This window comes from Coloeus monedula, assembly GCF_965178545.1.
Source record: "Coloeus monedula genome assembly, chromosome: 10".
NCBI lineage: Eukaryota > Metazoa > Chordata > Aves > Passeriformes > Corvidae > Coloeus > Coloeus monedula.
In genome coordinates this window covers 23,369,711-23,387,390 of record NC_138790.1, presented here as the reverse complement: position 1 = coordinate 23,387,390, position 17,680 = coordinate 23,369,711, and the positions used below count along the sequence as shown (strand labels likewise).

The window sequence follows — 17,680 nt, the reverse complement described above, 5'->3', positions numbered from 1 at the left end:
CTTTTCATCTTAATGCAGGTATTTATTTAAGAGTTCTGCATCCACTGCCATTACTTGATAGTACAGAATAATTTACTACAGCAGGAAATCAGGGAAGGCCTCTCTCAAGAGAGTAAAGAGTTCCCTTAACCAAAAATCAGCACATCTGAAGTAAATTTAACACAGGGAAGAACCACAAGCAGACAAAGGAATACAAAATAAACTGATGGAGTTTTATACTATTTCATCTCGCAAAATAAATTTTAGGAAAAAAAGTAGAAGTACCACAAGAAATGCTGCCCCCAAAAAATAACCAACTAAAAATTATGTTTGTCTTCTTCAACACAAACACTGGGTGATCTGTGTTGCATTCTGTTCAGAGAAATACACGACAGACACACTCTGGGCCAAATCCTGAAGGATTTGCTGAGGTGTTCTTGTTAGGTTTGGGGTTTCTTTCCAGACTTTTTAGTTAAACTAAAATAGAATCTCATTCTAACCTAGCAAGGTTTCACAGTTCATTCTGCTGAGTATTTGTTCCTCAGCCTCTCTGTTGTAGTTCCTTTGGAAATCAGCACTTGAAATCCCTCAGTTTTACTGAAATAAATCACAGTTTTTCTATGAGGGTCTTTACATCCCTCAATATATAAAAAATTAGTTTTGGTTTTGGAGGCTTCCATTTCTTGGGCTTGTTAACTGATCTGTATTACTAACATAAAATAGATTATTATGTTTCCATCCTTTACCAAAGCATAAGCATATTAAACAACCTAATTAATCCTAATTAACTAGAAAGTCACAGAACACTTCTCTTGACCAAAATAATTTAGAAATGCCCTTGTGTTGATGGCTGGCAATTTGCAGAATTCATTTTTGAAATGAAAAAGACAGATGTATTTGTCTCTGATGCAAATGGTCTGGATAAATTAAAACTAATTGGGTTTATGTGTTCCTGATAATTAAATGTAAGCTATATTATGATGGAGGAAAGAACAACTCTTAATTTTTATAAATGACATGCAGCAAATGACAGGATCTTAAAGTCTACTAAGGGGTAAGAAGCACATGGTAGAACAGAGTTCAGCTCTGGAGCAGGGAGCAGAGACCTTTACAGTGTTTTCAGTGGAATTCGTGCCTTGCTGGTTAAAAAGAAACATCAACAAGAAAACCTCAACTTTAACGGTCCAATCTTTGCACATCCTCATGTGCAAAGCCAGCTGAGAAAGGACTTCGTGGGGGTTCTCTGACTTGGAGGAGTGGCCCTTCTACATCAAAGTAAAGTCTGGCAGCCAGCCTAACAGCAGCCAGCTGAAATATTTCAAGGACTCACAGGTAAGCTGGTTTGCATTTTAAGCACAAGAACAAGTCATTTCCCAGGATTTATGCTTTTTAAAGTCAGGTTACCAAAAGTTAATGTACACAAAACAGACTCACCACCCCAGAAGCTCCAAAATGTAAACTGAACTTTCATTTTCCCCCCTTTTTCTCTCTCCCTAAATGAACTGTAAAGATGATTTTTCAGTGCAAATCCCTTGACACTTGGGTACAGATCAGGCATCCCTACAACAGGCAGACGTAGAAATAAAAATAAAAATAAAACCTAAAAGAAAAAAAAAAATCAACATCATCATTTGTGCACTGTATTTGTATCAAGGCAGAAATCATAGAATGGTTTGGGTTGAAAGGGACCTTAAAGATCATGCAGAGAATTACATCAAAGCACATTCATAACAATAAACAGCTTTCAACCTTTCAACACTAGATTCATTCTGTTAGCACCAAATGCATCACAGAACTGCAGCAATTCAGATGCTCTTCTTGGTTTTCTAGTTAGGATATCAGTTCCACCACTATAACTTAAAAGAGAGGGGGGGGGGGAAAGCCAACACAAAACATCTTCAAATGTTTTAAGTCAGGAATACAAAACCGAGATACATGAAAATCACCACCGTCTAAACAGAGATCACTAACGCATTGAAGGAAGCTTATTTTTAGCCCAAATTTTGTTGGAGGTGTTATCAAAAGCATGTTTCTTTCAAGCAAAAGGGATGGGAAGGGAAAACTTTGAAAATCAGATGTTGAAAGCACTCAGTGACTTTCTGGTTATCTCCAACAAGCCCAAATTTAAAGCATTACCCTGACTGCTGAGGGCTCGAGGCACACACTGCAGCAACAGCTGCTTCATCAGTTTTCCTGTTAAAAAAGGTTGGGAACAGCATGGAAGCAGTCAGGCTGTCTGTGCCAGGGAAATAAGTGTAATAGGAATATTTGGAAGAACAACTGAAAAAGAAAGGTTATATTGATGAGAGAAAAGCACTGGCCTCAATCTCCAAAGCAGAAAGCCTGCTTTGTGATTTTATTCTTCCAATTTCTGACAAAGAACTGCTGTAATAAGACATCAATATATGGTAAACTCTATAAAGAAAACTGAGGTGGAAAATATGCCCTCACCTTAAAGACAAGAAATGAGGCAGGAAATCAAATCAATGGTCTGTTCAGGCTGATGGCTCTAGTTTGTATGAATTAGGGTGGCTGGGGCACTTTTTCCTGTAGAAGAAATTGTTGAAAAGATTAGAGTGTTGTCTAATATTAGTGCAAAGCTGATAGGGGAGCAGATATAACAGCAGAGTCCTCGGGTGTGGGGAGAATCCAAACCAGAGGGGGTTTAACTGCCAGAAATCAAGTTAAGAGACTGCAATGCTTCCACTGATCCATCAGTGAAGGGCACCTGCCACCTCTGAACACAGAAAAGCAGCATAGAAAGCTTCTCTTTCTACAGGAAAGTTTCTGGGGACAACAATTTCCATGAATTTTAGAGCCCTGTCAGGCAGTTTATCCATGAACATTTAAGAACAATTGTCAGACGAAAGCTTTTAATTAATCCCACTTTCCCAACACAAAAAGACAAATCTTTGCCACTGCTTTTGCTATAACCTTTTTTATCAAAACCAGGGGAGAATGAGGAACTTTTCCTTAAAACCCACAGTGGAGGAAACTAATAGAAGGGAAAGTGTCAGGCACATGAAGGGAAAGAGAACTTTAAAGCTAAGCAAGATGCTGTGTCTGAGACTCCTGAAGATGCTACCAAAAGATACCATTTAGGTAATTTCAAAGCCACTCCATTACTGGGTACAATTAAGCATCTCCTCAAAAGTCCCCAAACCCTCCTTACATCAAAGCACCACGTTGGCCAAGTGACCTTTTACAGAAATTGTATTAATTGCATTAAACCTTACACTTCCTGGGAAGGAGGAAGATAAAGCTTTTTATACAACACCAATGCAGCAAGTTCAGAAGGACAGCTGGGGCTGTTTGTTAAAATTAAAACCACCCAATATGACCTTCTAAGTGCATTTCCTCTTTGTTCTTTTAATTATCAAAGCCCTGTAAGGCAGTACTTACAGCACAGCTGAATTTGGCTGGACACAGATCCCTCTGAACTGGAATTTTGGAGCAGAAAAAGAAAGGGGAATTCACTCCCAAGTTGATTCTGAGCAGAGGTTTGCTTTAGTCTGGGCTCCCTGCTGGAGTTAGGAAGGAAAGAGTGTGGCAGGAGAAGTTAAATGTGCTGTGGAAAACTGTTAAAAGTCTATTCTGGAAGGTGCAAGTCCTTTATAAAACATGTGACAAAGTGTACTTGACCTTTGACTCCTCTTGTGCATCTCATCACAACCTGATCATACTGAGACCTCAATTTATCCCATTAATACCCCTTGACAACATAAAACCACATTTGGAGACAAAATTCCATCTGCAGGCAAGAAAACATATAATGAATAAAAAATAAAGAATAAAACAATCCTAAAAAATAGCAGCAAAAGATCAGTTCTTTTATTCTTTCTTCAGAGTAATTAAAAAAACCCAAACAAAATCAGTGTGTTTTCAAGAAGTTTTAATGACAACTTTACAGAATATTCCTTAGTAGATGATGTCTTGAGCAGCACTTAAAACACCTCTTGATCTTCTTGGTTCTGTACCATACAAAGGCAGGGACTGAACTGAGTTTTCCATGTTCACTGCAAGGCCAGCACCTGCTGTTTGTCCTCCAGAATCACTTCCTCATCATCCATTTGCCTTTCATCCCAGTCCCTTAGAAGAAACACACCACAGTGATTTTCCAGCACCTCAGATTGCCCAAGTTCTCTGCTTTAAGCCTTGCTGACATATGTTCACATATGTTGAACTAAAAGGTACAAAAACAGCTTTTACTGGAGGTTTTTTCAGGGCACATCATGTACAAACTACTCTAATGCAGCTTTTCCCCTCAGTTTTTGTCACAAATCTCTGAATCAGCTCAAATCACACAGCATGGAGTTCACTTCACTGACTCTTGCTGGTTATGAGATCCCAGTAAAAACCAGTGAGACAGAGAACTTCAGGAATTTCCTTTATTCCCCTCATCTCCTCAGTGTCCAAGGCAAAATAACAGATACAAGGTGAGTTGGAGGTTATTGGCTCACCTGCTCACAACTTTTCAAAGGTACCTTACAGCCCAAGAATGCAGATGATTCTTAAGAGATTTACTTCATAAATCTCACTGCTAATGCATGAAAAACCCACAATCCCAAATTTATCATTTGGAGTCTCAACAGCAAAACACATCCCTCAATTCTGACTATGAGCTGCCTGAGAAGTGGCTTAGAACAACACCAAGACACCACACGGGTCATGCTGACATTTTTAATTAGCATGTATTGCACAGTCAGAGAGTTGGGGCTGGTTTTATTTCAGTTCTGACATAGTTGGCATCTTGAGTAATCTAAAATATCATAAAAACACATCCAGCAAGTTGAACTTACCCAAAAATATCAAATGTGTCGTGGTCTTTCAGCTGCAGGGTGTTCTGGAAATCTGCATTTCCACAGATCTTCTCCCAGGGTTTGCTGGAGGAGGTTCCATCTTCACAAGTTAAGTTGTAATGGTTTTCAGGGCCTGAAACGTTTTAGGAGCAAATATGAACAAAAAGATGCAGCATCTACATTATCAGCTGGAAAAAAATCCACAGTATTGACAAAAATTTGCCATTAAAAGTCTCAAACCAACTCTAGCTGATGAAAAATACCACTACGAATTAAGATTGTATTTTCCAATATTTGTAACTTCTTTATGAACACCTATAAATTCACCACCTCATACTTCAGAAGTATCTTTCAGAAAAGAAATCTATGATTTAAGTATTCTGCACAATGCCACAAATTTTGTTTGAGGGGAGACACTGTGAATGATTGCAGAAAGCTCCAAAGTTTGGGTCCTTTTTTTTTAATTTAAACTAACATGAATAAAATATAGACACTTTCCAATATTTTCCCAGGATTCAAAATTGACAGCTTCGATTTCTGCACACAGCATTATTTAAATTAAAGTGTCAACCTGGTTGCTCATGATGTGAGAAATAATGTAGAGCTACATTTCTTGGGATGGAGACAGTTGAAATTGAGAAAGGTAACAAAAAAGTGCAGAGGCAGTTATTACTTGTGTTCCTGTTTCTTAGAGTTCATGTAACCAGACTTACTTCTGTAGCAGGAAGAAATCTTTTATTAGATCACTCCCAAATTATACCAGAGACTGCCAACACACAAATACAGGAACTTCTTCTAGAGAATTTATTCTCTAAATATTCAAGCTAACAGGGGAGGAAAGAAGCAGCAACAGAAGTAGAAACTAAGCCAAATAAAAAGAATTATTGGTGATAGCTGAGAAGAGATCATTTTTAACTCAAAAGCCCATTCTCACAAAAAACCAAAATACCAATACACAGATGAAGATATAAAAATGACAAATTCAACAGAATCATCCCAGACAGAATGTCTCCATTTTACATCATTAAAATTCACCTAAGTAGCATCTCAGAACTGTGGCTGTCCCTACCTGGGCATGGCATCCACGCTGCCATCAGAGAGGAAAGTTCCTTTTGGGCCTTGAAAGCATTTGCAGCTCTGGTCAGTTCACTTTCTAAGACACCTTGAACTACAGAGTCATCAGCATATTCACTAAAGCTCCTTTCAGAAACCCACTGCCCATCTCCTGAAACCAAACAGTATTAGAGGAAATTCATTTCAGGTTTTGTGTTAACATGCATTTACTCTTCCTGTATTTGCTGCATTTAATGTGGGAATTAAAGAAGCCATGAAACTATTTTTTATAGATATGTAATAGACTTTTAAAAACTTACTTTCAAGTGATCTATTTAACCAGATGAATGATGTTCACATGTTGTTTACATACACCATAAAAAGCAGTAGGAACCTCTTGGAACCAAATTCTCAGGGGATATATTTGTATAAATAATTATATAAATTTATGGCACTGGATTTCCTCAAGGTAGGAAATTTATTTTATCCTTGCCCAGCACCATTTGTGTGGCATGGCTGTCACCCTGAAGTGACTCCTAAAAACAAGCTGGATAGAAGGGAACTGAAAAAAGATGATAAATACATATATTTTTGAGAATTTATTCATACAACAGTACCTTGGAAAGGGATACTCCTGTCCCTTGGGCTGGAGGCAGCACTCAGGGAAGAAGGTGCCTCCAGCTTTTCTTGTTTAGGGCTTGCACAAAGAACAAAGAAACCTTCAAGTCCCTGATATGATGTAGAACCACATTTCTGTCTTTTGGCTACATCCTGTAACTTGAGTAAAACAGAGATATTAGAAACAGGAAAGGAAACAGGAAACTTCATAAGTTGCCCTTGCAAGTTTACATTAATAAAATGCTCATTTCGTAGAACTCAGACTGATTGCGACAGCCTGCTGTAATAGATATTCATGAGGATGATGTTTTTGCTCAAGATGTGCTTTAAAATCCCAAAAACTTCTCATGTTGTGAGAGTTTGAATCTGTTCTTTCACTGTGGACATGAAAAGCAGTTTTTCTTTGTGTTCACTTTTGGGTACATAAAGGAAGGTAATCCCTGTTTAACAATGATTCCAAATTGATGTCCCAACCTTTTCTATGATTTTTTGCTTTTGAATAATTTGTTAGATAAGACTATCTACAATTTTTGGTCATTCAGACAAGAGGTGAAGTAATGTTAATACAAACATGGGAAGAGCTGCTCCTCCAGCACCTTTGTTTTTATGTCTGAGATGAGTTTGTTCTCTTTTCCTTTTTTGAACATTAACAGAAAACTGGCAACACAACATGGACACTTTCATCCCCTACATATCAAATACGGCAGGCTGTGACAACCCCCCTAAATCTAAAGTAGACTAAGCAACATCCTTTATTTATTTATCAATTAAAGACATAATAACTTACTGCTAAAGATCTTTTAATTACAGGCAAGACCAAATTGGGACTATTGCAGACACTGCCCAGTTCTTGTGGCTCTCTCCTGCTTTTCTGCACTTGTGTCTCAAGGAGATCTTTGCTCACTACTTCAGTGGGGTTAGAGATCTCCTCAGGAAGGTCACAGGAGCTCAGGGATGATCTCACAGCCCTTGCTTCAATACTCTCCTCCTGCACTGCATTTATGTCAAGATCACTGCAGACAATCAGGGTTTCTACAAAAGTAGAACAAAATCATGAAACCAGCAATATTTGTAATGGAAATGAATATTAATTATAACCTCCAAGTCCAGTTTTCTTCATGAACGTAAAATACAAAACCTCCATTAAAGCTAAAGAAAGGCAATAGTAGAAATTTCGTAAGATTTCCTTAAAAGCATTATAAGGTTTGAAATCCATCCTAACAGGCTGTGAATGATTCTCGAAGTTGGTTTTCTTTGTTCATACATGTTTATCACAATGCCCACACAGCCCATCAAATTGTAATCAAATCAAACTGTGATAGGCCAGAGAATGGCACGTAATTTGATGACCTTTAATTATTTTTCAGACCACTGCAGTTGGCTACCCCATCCTATATGAGAATGATAAACTGGACACATTTATGTACTTTGAACAAAAAACTTAATTATTTTTCACATTTACCTTGAGAAATTTCTTTAGAAGAAACAGGATTTCTGTTGAGAGGAAAAAGTAAAAAATATTAAGTGTCAGCTGAGGAAGTTAAATGACAGGAAGACTTTCCCATTATACCCATTTCTCTTTTAAAGGTGTGGTTCTGTGTCATTCTGGTCTGCAGTTGCTGAGCTTTGAAACAGAGGAAGGGGAAAAGACCAGAAGAATACAAAAAAGCAAAACAGGTCACAGTTAATCAGATAAAAGCTGGGACATCAGAAGAATTGCACATGTATCAATTATTGGTTTTGTCTGGAATTATAAGGTTAGTTAAGTAAGAGTATCCTAAATGTGCACAGCAGTGATCAATGGTAAAATTTGTGAGTTCCTGCTCCTGCTGAGGTAAGAGCTCAGCAAAGAGGAATTCTACAGTAATTCAGGAGAGGCAAATGCAAAGTGATCTATCTTACAGAGGTTAGGATTTCAAAGAGGCAATTAATATATCCATAGTGGCTTTAAAACAATGTACAGTCAGTGACTCAAATCTAACTGCCTGCAAAGAAAAGCCCCCATTTCTTAGGAATTAGGCCCAAATTTGGGATTGTTTCCTTTCCTCTCCCACAAACTCTGCATTTCTGGTACCTTCCACACTGCTGCAGTGGGTCAGTTTTGCCTTGCTTATTCACTGCCACCACTCCAGCTTCCTCCACTGGAGAGTCTGATGATTCTTCCAAGTCCTTGCTATGAGACTGAATAAAAAACAAAACCAAAGAGACCCATACTCAGCAACAGATCAAAATTCTAAAACTTATTTTAAAATTTAAAAAGTGATTAAACGCTGCCAGACTTTGTGTATAAATGCCATGTAGTGCGGGTCCCTGAACACAACAGAAAAAAATTACAGGGAACATTTGTTTGGGAAGATAAGTTTTCCCCATTTGTATGGAAAACAAACAATGCACCAGTACTTTTCCTTATTGGAAGTTATTTAACTGTTGCTACTTTAAATATTTAACAGATCAAGACTTGAATCAGTTCATTGTTGAGATTCATGAAGTCCTCTCCTCAGATACTTACATCATCAAGGAACTCAATTTTCAAAGAGGGCTCTACATTTTCAGGAACAGTGCTGGGTTCTTCCACTCTATAAACAGATGCCCAGTATTTCTTCACCTCTTCAGCTGTGAAATAGAAATAATTTCATGCATTTCCTATTCAAAACACACTCATAAAAATGCACCATTTTTATTTATAACAAAGAACTACAAATTCCTCCTTTTATTATTGCTGCTTTAAGCAGACTGGGTAAGAATGGAATGGGCCAGCAATCATAGAAAAGAAATCTCAAGGAAAAGGTATTTTAGATTCAATAAACAGAAATCTTTTATACCTGTTAAGTCCTCAATGTCATCATCATCTCCTTCTCCCCCTCCTCCAGTCCCAGCCTGATGAATGCTCAGGGCTTGCACAGGCCTTGAATCTTTCATGCAACTTGCAAAAATTTGATCAGCAGGAGTCCTAAAACAGAAAAAAAAGAAAAAAAAAGAAAAAATCAATCTTAAGATGTCACATTTTTTAATGTATCACCAAAAAAAAGAAAAAGCCTAACAGCCTATTTACTCAAGCAGCATTAACTAACTCCTCCAAATTTCACTGAGGTGACTTTGCTCCTCAAGAACTAATAAAACAACTGCAGTGTCCATAAAAACATCCTCAAGATTTTCCTTCCTTTTCTCTATAACACTCTGGTAGCAAATGTCCCAAAAAATCAAGCAACAAAATATCAAAACAAGCCTTAAAATTCTACAATAAACTAATAGCTAGGAGAATCCTTCCAAGTATTCCTTCTGCAAGAATTCTGAGCTATGAAGCAATCAACTCTGGTTATAATCATCATTTTATTAAAATAAAGCCTCCTGTATACACTCCCCTTACCTCTTGATATATCTAATATATTAAAAGTTTAATCTAGATTTTTGTTAATTAAGTATTTCTGAGTTCTTCGACTAGGAGCAGCAAATTCAACAATACCTTCTGTATTTCTTCAGCAGGAGTTTCTCCATGTAGCTCAGGCCCTCCTTCTGGAATTCCACATGGATGGGTTCCTTCACAACAGTAACACTGGTCTGGACCTCACAAATCCCCACAGGTTCTGTCAGAATTATGACAAAAATATTCCACAGCTGTTCAGGCTTATAAGCTTGCTATTTACCTACATTATTCTTGAATGAACATCACATTTTGAGTCTGTGCTTAGCTCAGTCTTGGTATAACTCCAAAATTTAAATGGCCAACAAATATGATATTTTACTGAACATAGTCAGTAGTGGGGGCAGCCATAAAACCTCATTTATTACAGATTACTACACTGGAGGCATGGGAAGTGTGAGGGGATGGAAATCCATGACTCCACAGATAAAAATCCCCCAGAAAAGAAGAAAAAAAACGGAAAAAAAATCAGTTTAATATCATTTTGTACAAAAATCCACAGAGAAAAACCATCATCCATGGACTACAGGAACAAGACTAGCTTGCACAAACCCAGTCAGATCAGAGGGATTTTTCATATTTTTCCATGCATACTTCAGCTGATTGCAGCTTTTCATTGGGACAAAGAAATATTAAGAGCCTGTGGAAGGCAAGCAGAAAATGTACTTGGATAGCACATACAAAATCCTGAGCCCTGCACATTCCCTGCCTCAGTTTAAAATTGACTATGTTGAGCTTTACAGTTCATGCTGAAGTGCCACGTGAGAAACAAAACCAGGAAAGGTACAGGGACATGGGCTGAACAACCTGGCCACTGCCAGAGATCATTACAAAAACTGAGCTAAACACTCATCTGCATATCATTAAAAAGCCTTCAGAGACTATTGTTATTACCAAAGGAACATTGAGAAAAACTAAGAAAAAGCTTTATTATTCTAACATAATATCTGCCTTCACTAACCAAAAATCTAACTCCCCCAAATGGCTTCTGATGTAGCTAAAATATCACTAAAACAGAACAAACCATACCTGATGGGACATCACTGGCACACAGTTGTTCTCCAGGATCACTTTTATCTTTTCTCCATTGAAGCAAAGCTTCCTGAAAAGACTTTGCAGATGCCTCCTCATCAAAGGCACCACTCAGCAATAATCCTTTGTCCTGCTTTCCAAGGCTTGCACAGGTTGATTCTGAGGCTGGCTCCTAAATCAGTTCCACAACATTACTAATAAAGCACTTCTGATGAGCAGCAACATTTTTAGTATCAGCTGTAGAGCTACAGCACTCAATTTTCTAGGCTCAGCTGAGCTACCTGGTCATCAAGATCACTCACATTTTATGTGGTCTTGCTCACAATTAATTGCAAAGGCCTATCAAGAGCTAAACAAGAAAGACAAAGTTTTTATTACCAGACACACACAAAACCTGTATTTAAATGCTTCTGGTATCAGAGAGCCATGTGTAGGATGGAAAGCCATGGAGAGCCCACATCCAATGTACAGGAGGGATCAAATGAGGCATTTAATGCAGCATGTCTCAGTAAAAGCAATTTATGAGCTCTGTGCTTTACTAATGAAGAGCTGCTTATTGAAGCTTCTCAGCAGACGGGCACATCTGGAGAGGTCAGCAAGAGGAAAATGGTCATTTAAGGAGCTAATTGGGATAGCAGTTCACACATCAAAACAGCAGCCCAGGGAAGTGCATACTACAAGAGATGAGACTGACTGAAAACAGCTACAAAAGGATAAAACCAGTGTTACACTGGAATTTTACTGTTTTTCAACCTTTATTAGAACAAAGAAAACTACTGTGGAAGGCCTTAATTACCAACTCTTGAATGACTATCAAGCAAAACCACAAAATAATTTATATATTTATGGGAAACACCAGAAGGAAAGATCCTTTGTCTACACATTCTCCAAGTGAGGGACATGTTCTCACCACAAAAAAAGCAGCAAAAGTACAGGCAGAAGGTGTAATGAGAGCCAAACACGAGCAGCCTCTACACAACCAGGATGTTTTCACACCTCCTCCTTTCCACCTGCACTACACTAAAACCGACCCAGGGACAGGTGGCACATCCAGTGGCACATCCAGTGGCACATCCAGTGGCACATCCAGTGGCACTTGTGATTTGCAAAAGGAACGAACCGCGGCTGTTCAGAGGTGCCGGGGTCCACACGCTCAGGGCATTCCCCGATCCTGCCACTGCCCTGCGGGACGCGCACGGTGCAAAGCTCACGGCGTGAGCACGGCATCAGCACGGAACAACTCGAGCGCGGGGCTGCCCCTACCGCGGGGCGAGCGAACCGCGGTTCAATTCCTCCCAGCAGCAACCATTTCCAGAGCAATTCTTCCCACGGCTCGATTATTCCCGGGCCCGGGGATCCCCCGGGATGCGCAGCGGCGGGCGCGTCCTGCGGGGGCGCAGCGCCCTCGGGCGCCGGCTGCCGGCACTGCAGGCGGCCCCGCGCTCCGGGAGCGGCCGGGATCGCTCCCTAAAAACCGCTGGAAAACCGGAACGCGCGCGATTTGCGCTGGGGTTGGTTGTTCCTAGAAGCAAAATCCCAGTGGTTTGCTGGTAAATTCTTTTAAATTCCTAATCCACGCGGATTTTTTTTTTTCCCCAAGCAAAAGCATTACAAAGACACACACAAAGCATCAGCTCCTTTTGAATGTGAGCAGCTCCAAGTGGTTTAATAAAAGCAGTGGGAACAAATCGCATCGTGTATTACAGAGTGGGGAGGGGGGGATGATACAAAGTTATTTTCTTATTCAACAGTGAACTACTCCATTCACGTAAATTACTTCAAAAATCGAATTGTACGAGGCTACTCCACACTTTGGAGGCTGGCTTTCCAGTTTATACTTGCTAAAAGGCAAAATTTCTTTCTTAAATAGAAATCATCTCATACTTGATAATAGAAATTTCCATTCTAACACAACGAGATTCCAGCTTGGAAAGCATTCAGAATTCAACCCGTGCCATGGGCCTTATATAAGGATTTAAAAATCACAAAACATTCATGGACAACTTAATATTGCCCTATTGGCCTGCAATACATCTTATTTTAATCACAGAGTAATGTTCCTTAGTTAAGGATGAGATCAGCCTTCTTCAGCCACACCCACATGCTGGGCAAATTAATAAAAATACAGTTTAAATAAATTCTTTAACTGTTACCAGTTAAAGAATTGTTTACAGTTCTGATAATAGAACCATTTAATCTGTTTCCTTGCATTCAGTGAAATCAGTCTGTAAAACTTCCCTTTATTTTATGGGCAGTAAGTTATTATCAGAGAGAGAAAGAAAAATGTGTGTCTACATACTGCTACAAAAAAATTCTGTACACATGAAATCATGTTGCCTGACAGTTATTTTGAAACCATTTACTTACCAGCAGCCCACCCTTAATTTCTGGTAGCCCACAGGCCATCCCCTTCACTTCAGATTTTTCACGAGCTACAACATTTCTTCTTTCAGGCTTAACTGGTTCTTTCACTGGCTCTGGAACAAAATAAACAAAAGACCCCCCCAACTAATCCAGTAGTCCACACTCTGATTTCTTCATTGTTAATTGCAGCAACCTCCAAGAGGCAATAATCTACCAGAAGTTTGTTTAGGTTTCATTTAGTTAAGAAAGATGTCTTTACCTTGAATCTGTTCCTTGAGTATTTGCAACTTCACTTTTTCTGGAGAAACCTAGAGGAAAGAATATTTATAGATATCTGTATAAGGTTCTAATGCAAATGAATAAAGAGTAACTTTTATAGAATGCAAATGCTGTTAGGAAATAGCAGGGCCTGTACTTAAAGAGCAAACTCCATGTATTGCTCATGGAGCCATGAAGCCCAGGACCAGTTTCCCTCCCCAGACATGAAATATTGTCCTCATGACCCTTCCATGATCTAACATCCCACTAATTCATAATTTCCAGCATTTTTGCTCCTCCGTTTTCCCCTGCAAACTGAATCCACCCTGCAGCCTCACTGCCCCTTACTTTAATTTTGCCCTTTGAAAATTCTTCCCCACACACCTCCTCCTCAGCCACCCCAACTGAAACCTGAAGTCTTTGTAGTAGCAACAGCTCTGAGTTGCTTGTCTCAGAGAAGGGGGAAGAGAAAGAGATGGGTTAAAGAAAACCTTTTCATTCTGATGCTCTCCTCTCACAGGCAGGCAAGCAATTTTATTGAAGTTCTCATTTTCAGCCAGTTTAAGAAAAATTGCCACAGATTTTTCCAAAAGAAAATATGGAAAAGTGCCCCATTTGTACATATCAAAAAGAAAACAGATTTTTCAATGATTTAGCAGAAAAGTTTCACATCCTTTCTTTTAGGTCTGAGCAAGGATGACATGGAACAAGACTCAATAAAACTAAGTTAAATAAAAGACTTTAACTGGGGTGTATTTTATCTGTGAAGGCAGAGAATTTGGACTCAAAGCTTCACCCAAAGCTTTGTATTTCAGATTCATCAAGGGCCCCAGCCAGCCAAAGGACAGGCTCCTGATGGCTTCCACCACTACCAGTGACACTTACAGGATTAAATCTGTAGAAGCAGTGATAATTTGCTGTTTATTGCAACTAAAACCCCAACAGAGCACCCAACAAAACTTGATGTTCCTCCAGCTCAGCGGGAACTATAAGCTTGGCATGGAAAAATAAACAGTCAGGAATTTTACTCAGATGGGGCTTAACCTTTTAGTTGTATAGTATTTGAAATTTTCCTGTTCTGCAGCATAAATCTAGTTCTAAGTCTTGTTTTACTTGAAAGAGCTTCACTTGCAAATTTGGTTTCCTACCTTTTTCCTGTTATCATTATTTTGTGCCAGAACTCGGGCTTGGCTGGTCCTTGGTCCTGCCTGCCCAGATTTCCAATGATAAGCACCTAATTTCCTACAAACCAAGGGCAACAAAAAACTTAAAGATTAGGTCTTCTGCGAGCAAGAGAATCATAAAAGTTTTCCTTCAGCTTCTTAAATATGAACAGAGCATCACAAAAATAAAATCCTTGTCTGTAAGATGATCAATTCCACAAAGCACAAACACTCCCTTCCATTGAAACCTGCTTCACATCTACTTTAATAGCAGTAAATATATCAAATGTGTAAGGAAGTCTTTCTTTTTAGACCATCAAATTGGTCCAAGTTTTTAAACATAAAAAAATCTTAGCAATTCTCAAAGGCTGGTTTCAGAAGAATAAGAACCGAAGCACATTTTGTGTGAGGCTTCACTATCCCAATTTACTCCAGGACTTCATCCAGCACTGCTAAAATGCAGGAACGTTCAGATCCTTTCCAGCCCAAACCACTCCATGATTCCACCCGTGGTGCAAATGCCAAAGACTCCTGTCCTTTGAGCTCACCACAGCAACCCTATCAGGGTCTGCAGGTACAGGGCCTTGAGAACAAAAAAGCAACAACTCCATGAGAATGAGATGGAGACAAAAGTGCCACACATCATCTGGAAAACACTGCCCAAGCAGCACAGGGCAATGCTCACAGAGCTGCCAACAGCAGGCCCTTAGCAGCACTAAGGGATCCAAATCCAAGGCATTTGCATCCCCAGTGACAAAGCACAGCAGGCAGAAACACAAGGAAAAGGAAGCAGATGTTGCAGAGATTTGCCAGCATTCAGAGCGACTCAGAGAGATTTAAACTTCACCCCAGCATTTGCCTCGTTACACCATGCTTAGTTCCAAGCCTTGCCTGCCATCGTCCAGAAGATGCCTCTCCGGGAAGCAACCCAGATGTAAAAGGGGATTCAAAGCAATACTAACAACAGCATCCTCTGCAGAAACCTCAGAAATAAACAAGAGTGCAAGAGAAACTGCTCTGTCTCCTGCTTGAAAACTAAGGTGACAAATCCAGTCAGACAGGGGAAATAGGAGGAGAGGGAATAAACGAGGAAAGCTGATCAAATATCATACAGGAGTTTAAAATTAACAAAGCCATAGGGAAGCAAGCTTATCACTGGGAAGAAAGATTAGAGAGAGGAGACTGAACACAATTGTGAATTCCAAACTTTACAAGAGGTCACATCTGGGGAGGTGGAGGTGTGGAGAGAGCATCTCATTAGATTCTTTATTCCAAAGGGAAACTGAACCAATTTCCCAAAGAGAAACTGAACCTACCTCCTCTCTTCTTTTTCTCTGCTCATGTTTGACTGCAGCTGCCGTAGTCTCTTCTCCATCTCTCTGTTTTCTGTTTCTAACTGCACTTTCTCCAGCTGCAATTCCTTGACAGTTCTGGAGGAAATAGTAAAATATTCATTAGAAATTACCTGAATGTGAGTGAGGTACCTAAAGAAGTTTAAAGCAGGAAAAAAAAGTTGGAAATTTTGTCATTACAGCCATGTCCTTCTTTTATCTCCCAGCAGGACTGAAAACAGCTGTGGAAAATTCAGGACAGGTCAAGTGCAAACTCCAACACAAAACTGTGCCTGTACTCAGAAAGGTTTGGAGTTTAATTATATTAAAATAAAATAAACAGCCCAGTGATTTCTTGAGTATGTTTGTATTATCCAGTAGATACAGAGGGTTATAAAACCTATAACTTAATCAGGAAGTGGATTAAAGCCTGAGAAAAGAAAGGCTTGTGGATAAAAGCACAGTGAAAATGCTAAAAAAGAAACACATCATTATTCTGCTTGCTCTTGCACAGATAAGCTCTTCTAGCTAATGTTGCATTAAAACTTATTAAGAATTATGAAAACACATCTCAATCCCAATCAGATAAAATACACTTACTTTGTTTTTAATCTCACTGAGGTTCCAGCTTTTGAGCCTGGCAGTATTACAAAATCATTGACGTTCATGATGCCCAGTATAACTTCTCCTAAAAAAGAGAACTTCGATGATCTACAGTTAGGAACCTGCTGAAATGGGAATTTGATTGAAATTAAAACAGTAAAAAACTCATTACACATCCAAAAATATTCATATAGATAGAGAAATAGAGCACAGAACTTGTTTATATGAAGTGCCAATAAAATCCTAGAGCAACTCAAAATTAAATTTAACTGAGAAAAAAAACCCCTTTTTTATTACATTTATGATACCAAGGAAAAGATTTTCCTGGCTGTTTCATTTGGGCAATTCCCTAAAGTTCAGTGCAAGCAGATTAATATTAAATAAAACACAGCTTTCTTGAACCAAACCCATAGAAAGCACCAAGGAGGAGAAAATTGTACCAGTGGCTATGAAGTCAAACCATCTCAACTGATTTGGGAAGATAAATTCCTTCTGTCACTGACAAATTGATACAAAGGAACACAATAACTCAGAGAGCAGAGTTAATCCCTCCCCTCAAGACTTCAGTGGTATTTCAAGTAGGTTTTTTTTTTTCTAACCCAGGTTGTAAAATACTTTTCCATAAAGCAAATTCATGCAGCACAGGGTTCAAACTGAAGGTGAACGTGCAGACCCTTCCTGGGCTGGAATGTTTGTGGGGTAACTGCAGTTCAGTGCCAAAACTGGGCATTTATTGCTGCTGCTGGGATGCACATGGAAAAAGGAACAAAAGTTGATAGTCCAGAGACTTACAGCTGACAGGGTGCTTGGAAACTGTTCTGCAGCTTGTGGCTCTCTGGTTCCTGGGGAAAGCAAGACCTAGGAAATGATGAGGAGAGGCTGAGGATTGGAAATATCCCAAATGGAAAACTGAGTTCAAGAGGAAAAGCTCCGCTGCTTGTTTGCAGGTAAGCCTGAAGTTGAGTATTAATACAGATAAAATGTGCCCAAATATCTCCATCCATGAGGTAAAACACCTTAATGGCACATTGAAGTTAAAATACCTGGTGCCACAGAACC

The 17,680-nt window shown here is 39.2% G+C and overlaps 1 protein-coding gene across 1 annotated transcript; it reads right to left on the bottom strand.

Moving 5' to 3' along the window:
- Nucleotides 1-3,992: 3,992 nt before the first annotated feature.
- On the bottom strand, nucleotides 3,993-16,686 carry ZBBX (zinc finger B-box domain containing; the record flags this gene model as incomplete). The annotated part of the gene is made up of 16 exons (XM_082287981.1): nucleotides 3,993-4,068; nucleotides 4,779-4,911; nucleotides 5,848-6,003; nucleotides 6,449-6,608; nucleotides 7,237-7,481; nucleotides 7,912-7,943; nucleotides 8,470-8,630; nucleotides 8,959-9,062; nucleotides 9,272-9,399; nucleotides 9,913-10,033; nucleotides 10,900-11,074; nucleotides 13,270-13,379; nucleotides 13,526-13,574; nucleotides 14,673-14,766; nucleotides 16,004-16,117; nucleotides 16,619-16,686. The coding sequence occupies 16 exons, from the start codon at nucleotides 16,684-16,686 to the stop codon at nucleotides 3,993-3,995; spliced, it is 1,926 nt and encodes a 641-aa protein (XP_082144107.1).
- Nucleotides 16,687-17,680: the final 994 nt, after the last annotated feature.